The sequence below is a fragment of the Epinephelus moara genome, unplaced genomic scaffold (genome assembly GCF_006386435.1).
Source record: "Epinephelus moara isolate mb unplaced genomic scaffold, YSFRI_EMoa_1.0 scaffold1588, whole genome shotgun sequence".
Taxonomy (NCBI): Eukaryota; Metazoa; Chordata; class Actinopteri; order Perciformes; family Serranidae; genus Epinephelus; species Epinephelus moara.
In genome coordinates, this window is record NW_026079091.1 from 7,260 (window position 1) to 12,984 (window position 5,725).

Below are 5,725 nucleotides of genomic sequence, written 5' to 3' on the forward strand. Positions count from 1 at the left end.
CCTAATGCCAGTCAGCCACTTCCTTCCACCCCTGTTCCTGGGTCCCACAACTCCTCCTCCACTGATCCTAATGCCAGTCAGCCACTTCCTTCCACCCCTGTTCATGGGTCCCACATTTCCTCCTCCACTGACCCTAATGCCAGTCAGCCACTTGCTTCCACCCCTTTGTCAAAGGCATGCAAGTGCACCTGCCAGCAGTTTTTTTCCAGGTTACAGCAGCTGGAACAAAAAGTGGATTTTTTGATGACAGCACAGCACCAGACACCCACCCGTATACCTTGTAAACCACCTCTATCAGCTCAAAAATGGGAACATGCCAACAAGGGGAGGATGGGCGATCATTTATTTGGTAAGTTTTCCTTTCCTTTCCAGTTACAATTTGGGGGAGACAGAGAGATTTACAGTTAGTTCATTCTTTCCCTTTTCACCTTTGTTGTTTTGGGGTTGTCCAACTAATTAATTAGTTATTAACTGTTTTTATTTTACTGCAGAAAATATTCTTCAAGACTTTAGAAAGTTTCGCCTGGGGTNTTCTTTCCCTTTTCACCTTTGTTGTTTTGGGGTTGTCCAACTAATTAATTAGTTATTAACTGTTTTTATTTTACTGCAGAAAATATTCTTCAAGACTTTAGAAAGTTTCGCCTGGGGTCACGGAAAGGAAATAAGGACGTAGAAAATGCACGGCAGTCATCCAGCCACGGTCTTCGCTTTTGCCTCTACATGGCCGCTGGCCTGCCTTCCAAGGCTGTCTCCCAAGACCTAAGGTTCCTAATCCAAGTAGACAAGTTACGTGCGTAAGTAGTTTTTCATCTCAGATTTTTCTTGACCTAAAAAAAAGACAATTTTCAGAGTTAACCAGGCACCAAATACTTACAAATTCATACATATTTTTTTCTATGAATTCCAAATTTTAATCTATGGTGATGTAGAAATAGATGAGAATTGAGAAGTTGGACCATGGAATGTGGTGGAACTGGAAGTCAGATTTAGCCACTTCTAACTCCTTAACTTTTTCCACAGTTGGCCAGCGCACCTGTTTCAGAAGGGCTATGCACCCACGATAGTCAAAAACATGTTGACCAATGTGGTCATGTTCCTCAGACACACCGAGAGCTCATTCGAGAAGGTTAGTAAGCTCAAGAAGAAAGACTTCGCAACACTTCAGTATGAAATTAAGAGAATCATGGCTGATGTCCAGAAAAAAATGGTCGTCCACCGGCAGAAAGTCCTACATCATAAGACAGGTAAATGTTTTCAGTTTTTGTCAGTCCGGTATTCTTGGCTTTATTGAAATCAAATTGTATGTCTCATATATGTATATATATATATATATATATATATATATATATATATATATTGTCATCTAAATACATGCATGTCACACTGTTTTTACAGACAATCAGCTTGGTGCAGTTAAAGAAAAGAAATTCATGATGACTGCCAGGAAAAAAAATCCTAAACTGTTTGGTAAGTAGATGTCATTATTTACGTTGTACTCTTTCTTCTTCAGTAGGTTGCATTCTTAACTGTATCTTTCTGTGTATATCTTTGCATGTTTTGTAGAAAGCTTAGCCGGTAATGGAAGTCAGCAGAATGAGCATTCCAAGCTCATTGGCTACATAATGGGCTATGTGTCCATGCTCACTGGACACAGATCAATTGTACTCACTAACATGACCAAGGAACATGTGATGAACTTTGAGACGTGGGGTCATGACAAGAAGTTCTAAGTTCTGGTTAGTATTTATTTAGGTGTGGTGGGTCCAAGTAATGAGCTTTTCATTGGTTTAATTAAGGTTAGTGTCTTTGTTGAAGTCAGCATTTCATAGTCATATAAGCTACAAACACCAGTCACTGGAGATTTGTTCCACTCATTTAAAGTCCACCTATCCACAGAAATAATTTAATTTCCTTGATTTTATATCGTAAGGTGGATGACCACAAAACCGTGAGGTCATTTGGCCAAGCTGCATTTTCCGTTAAGAATGAGGAGTTTACGTGGCTTGAATGCCTGACCAATGGCAAGTGCTGTAAGCCAGACCAGGCCAGCGAGTATGTGTTCCATACAGTGCTTGGCAAGCAGATTCAGAAGCCGTTAAACTTCCTCCATCTGGCTTGGGTGGATGCTGGAATGCAGGGGACTGTCAGCTTCAACATGATCCGGAGCAGCGTCTCTATTCAAGTAAGAACTTAATATAAGTTGGAATCTGGCCATAGTTTTTAGAATTTGGAAGTTGTAATTCATCCATAGATTAGAATTTGGAAGTTGGAGTTTGTCTATAGATTACAATTTGGAAGTTGGAGATCAGTGGCATTGGATTTGAATTTGGAAGTTTGAATCCTCAATGTGGGGGCTAGAATTTGAAGTGAGATTATGTTGATGGTTGCATGTAGGTAGAAGTAACAAATTTAGTGTACACACATTTTAGAGACTGTTGAGTGGATGTCATAAGTTTATTGAGAGCGTTGATCAAGACTGTTGAGACACATTTCTTAAAAGGACTGTTTTCATATCACAATTTCATAAAAATTTCTTTGTTTGGGTTTACAGGCCAACAAATACCTCTCTGAAAAGGAGAGGAAGCAGGTGGTAAAACATATGTGCCTCCTCCAGATGACAAAAGTGATGATGATGAACTCATCTTAACTGATACATCGGAGACAAGCTCAAGTGATGAGGAACCTGTGTATGATGATCGACCAGAGTCAAGCTCTTCACTGTCTGATGAGGAGTTGAATAGCAGGTGTCAAAAACGTGGGAGTTGTCCACAGGGACATGGAGTGAAAGTCAGTTTTGAAGTTTCCTCTTTGTCAGAGGATGAGCTCCCATCATGTGAAAATGAGGAGACCAGAAGGAGGTTGGATTTCCCACCTATATCCGAGAAATCGAAAGTCGCAAAGAATTATGTGGACATCTACATTCACTCACCTTCAAAGTGCTCGGTGATTGTTGACAAATTGAAGCAACCCATTGCAGACTATTTTTTGGGGAAAATGACCGCCACCAACCCCATTATCAGACAGAGGGAAGGTTTTGAGCAAGCACCCCTCGCTGAGCCGGACAGTGTGCAAGCACCCCCTGTTGAGCAGGCTCCAAGGGGTGTACTAGCGCCCCACATCCTCACACAGGAGACAGCTGAATGCATGAAGGAAACCCCAGCAGAGCTGCTGACAGAAACCCCTGCCGGGGAGAATGATGTCTGTGTTCCTGAGCCCCAAAATGAGATGACACTTGAGTGCGTGGATGAAACGCCCGCTGAGAACGTGCCAGCAACCCCAGCCGGGGAGAAGAAAATCTGTGCTCCTGAGCCCTAAAGTCAGATGACACGTGAGTATATGGATGAAATGCTTACTGAAAACATGCTACCAACCCAATTCTAGAGTGAGGAATTGTGAGTTGCAGGGGCGAGAAAACAAAAAAGAGCACCAGCTGTATCCAGCAGGGCAGGGCACCAGCATGGAAAAAGTGATCGCATGGTGAGTTAGGGTCATTACATTTGTTTATCAGGCACCGTTCAAGGCACTTTATTGTATGTTTTGTTTACTAGAAGGGCACGTTTGATGGCACTCTTTCTGTTTTGTTCAATGAAAATGCACCGTGTGGGGCCTTTTTAAAAATTGTTTTGTCCACTGGAAGGGCACATTTGAGGGCACTTTTTCAGTTTTATTCAGTGAAAATGCACCCTTTAGGGCCTTTTTTAAATGTTTTGTCCACTGGAAGGGCACATTTCAGGGCACATTGTTTTGTTCATGTTGAGGGCTCTGCAATTTTGGCCGTCCTCAGTGTTTTTTTTCTTTTTTTAATGTTTTCAAAAGAAATAAATGTTTCTAAGTGTTTTGTATATTTGTCTCCGCCTCCTGCTTTGAGTTTTGATAAAATTCAAGAAAATGTACAAAGAATTTTGTTAAACTTTCAAGACCACTGAATAGCCATATAGAAATCCTAGAGCACTCTCAGAGAAACATGTTCCCAGGGAAGGGTTGCTGCATCAAAGACAGGTTGTGTGTCAGTCTAGGTACATATTATGATGAGTTATGAAGCCAGAAAGTGCTTCCAAATTCTCATCTATGGGGGTGCTTGTAGATGCAAATCTGGAAGAATTTCAAAGGCTGATATTTCAAAGACAGTGGGAGGTAGCAGACTGATTTCAATCAGAAATGGAAGCTTGGAGATTGCTGCATCAAACACAGGTTTCTGTGTCAGTCTAGGTACATGTAATGATGAGTTATGAAGTCGGGAATAGCTTCCAAATTCTCATGTATGGGGATGCTCATATATGCAAATCCTGAAGTATTTCAAAGGCTGTTTCCAGGGAAGGGTTGCTGCATCAAAGACAGGTTGCATCATCACTCTCGGAATATAAAGTATACTTGTAATAGCTTTTGTATTTTAAAAATATATTTCTAATACACTAAAGTATACTACTTTTTTTTAACTTGGTGGGCACAATTTGACATGAGTTTTTAAAAGGTTTAGTTAAAATCTTACTTTTTAAAATGGCTGTTTCGTATTGCTATCTAAAATACTAAAGTGCTAGTGCAATAGATGGGAATCTGGGTCATGATGGGATTATGTTCCATATTTCCAGATTTTAATCTGTTGAATGGGGGCGGCTCCCATGATCCTTTAGTGTGACACAGAGGTCAGTGTCAGCCATATTGAGTAGATCTCCATGAATGCTGTATCAATAAGGTAAGTGGGGCCCTTAAAAACGCCTTTTTCAACAGTCTTGAGCCTATCTGAACAGTTATAACTTATTTGTAGTGTTTTATAAAGACTTTAGGCACAATTTGACATGATTGTTCAGAAGTTTTTAGTTGAAATCTTACTTTTTAAAATGGGTTTTTCGTGTTGCTAGCTAACATGCTAAAGCGCTAATGCAATAGATGGGAACGTGGGTCATGATGGGATTATGTTCCATATTTTCATCTAAAATAGTCCTTCTAAAATTTCCAAATTTTAACTTAATGTTTTTCTTCTCCAAATTTGACTTTTGGCCCATGTCTTACTTGCAGATGCCCATCGTCACAACATCTGTGTTCAAAAAGCGTGGTCAAAGACCCCACATCTCCAGGTTCAGGCTCTGGCGCTACTGCATTATGGCGTTATTTTTGCTTTTGACTCCACAACCATCTTGTGGATTGATCATATTCTCAAGCTCAGTGTCACCAACATATGCAGCAGTAGGAGAAAGTGTGACACTCACCTGTGTCTTCAAACTTGCTCCTGAGGACTTGGGAGTCCTCGTTATCCAATGGAGTATCAGGCCTGCAGATATTTCTGAAGATGAAATAGTCGTCGTCTGGTATGCTGGAAATCGCATCTATGACAACTATGATGCATTCGGGCATAGAGTTAAGTTTGTGTTTCCTAAACCCGCAAGTGGCAATGCTTCAATAAGGATCACTGACTTGAAAATGACAGACACAAACACCTACGAGTGCAAGGTCAGAACATTTCCCGGAATCAGGAGCAGCATCATTTACCTGGATGTAATGAAGAAGCCAACTAAACCTGATTGTTTTGTGGAGGGTGTGGTTGAGTTGGATCGCAGGGTGTTGTTGAGATGTAAGGGCACACAAGGCAGGCCCCCCCATCTGGTACAGATGGTCCATGTATGGCACAAACAAGAGCCTCCCCTTTGTCAGGGTTAGGGTTAGGGGTCAGGGTCAGGGTCAGGGTCAGGGTTAGGGTTAGGGGTTAGGATTGGGTTAGGGTTGGGGT

General features: G+C 41.3%; 1 protein-coding gene across 1 annotated transcript in view; it reads left to right on the forward strand.

Annotated features, from left to right (window-relative positions):
* Positions 1-65, forward strand: part of LOC126387032 (histone-lysine N-methyltransferase KMT5C-like) — a 2,949-nt gene extending 2,884 nt beyond the window's left edge. The window contains exon 2 of the mRNA XM_050039597.1: positions 16-65. Within this exon, the coding sequence (XP_049895554.1) occupies positions 16-65 (50 nt within the window). The remainder of the gene's footprint in view (positions 1-15) is intronic.
* The last annotated feature ends 5,660 nt before the right edge of the window (positions 66-5,725 follow it).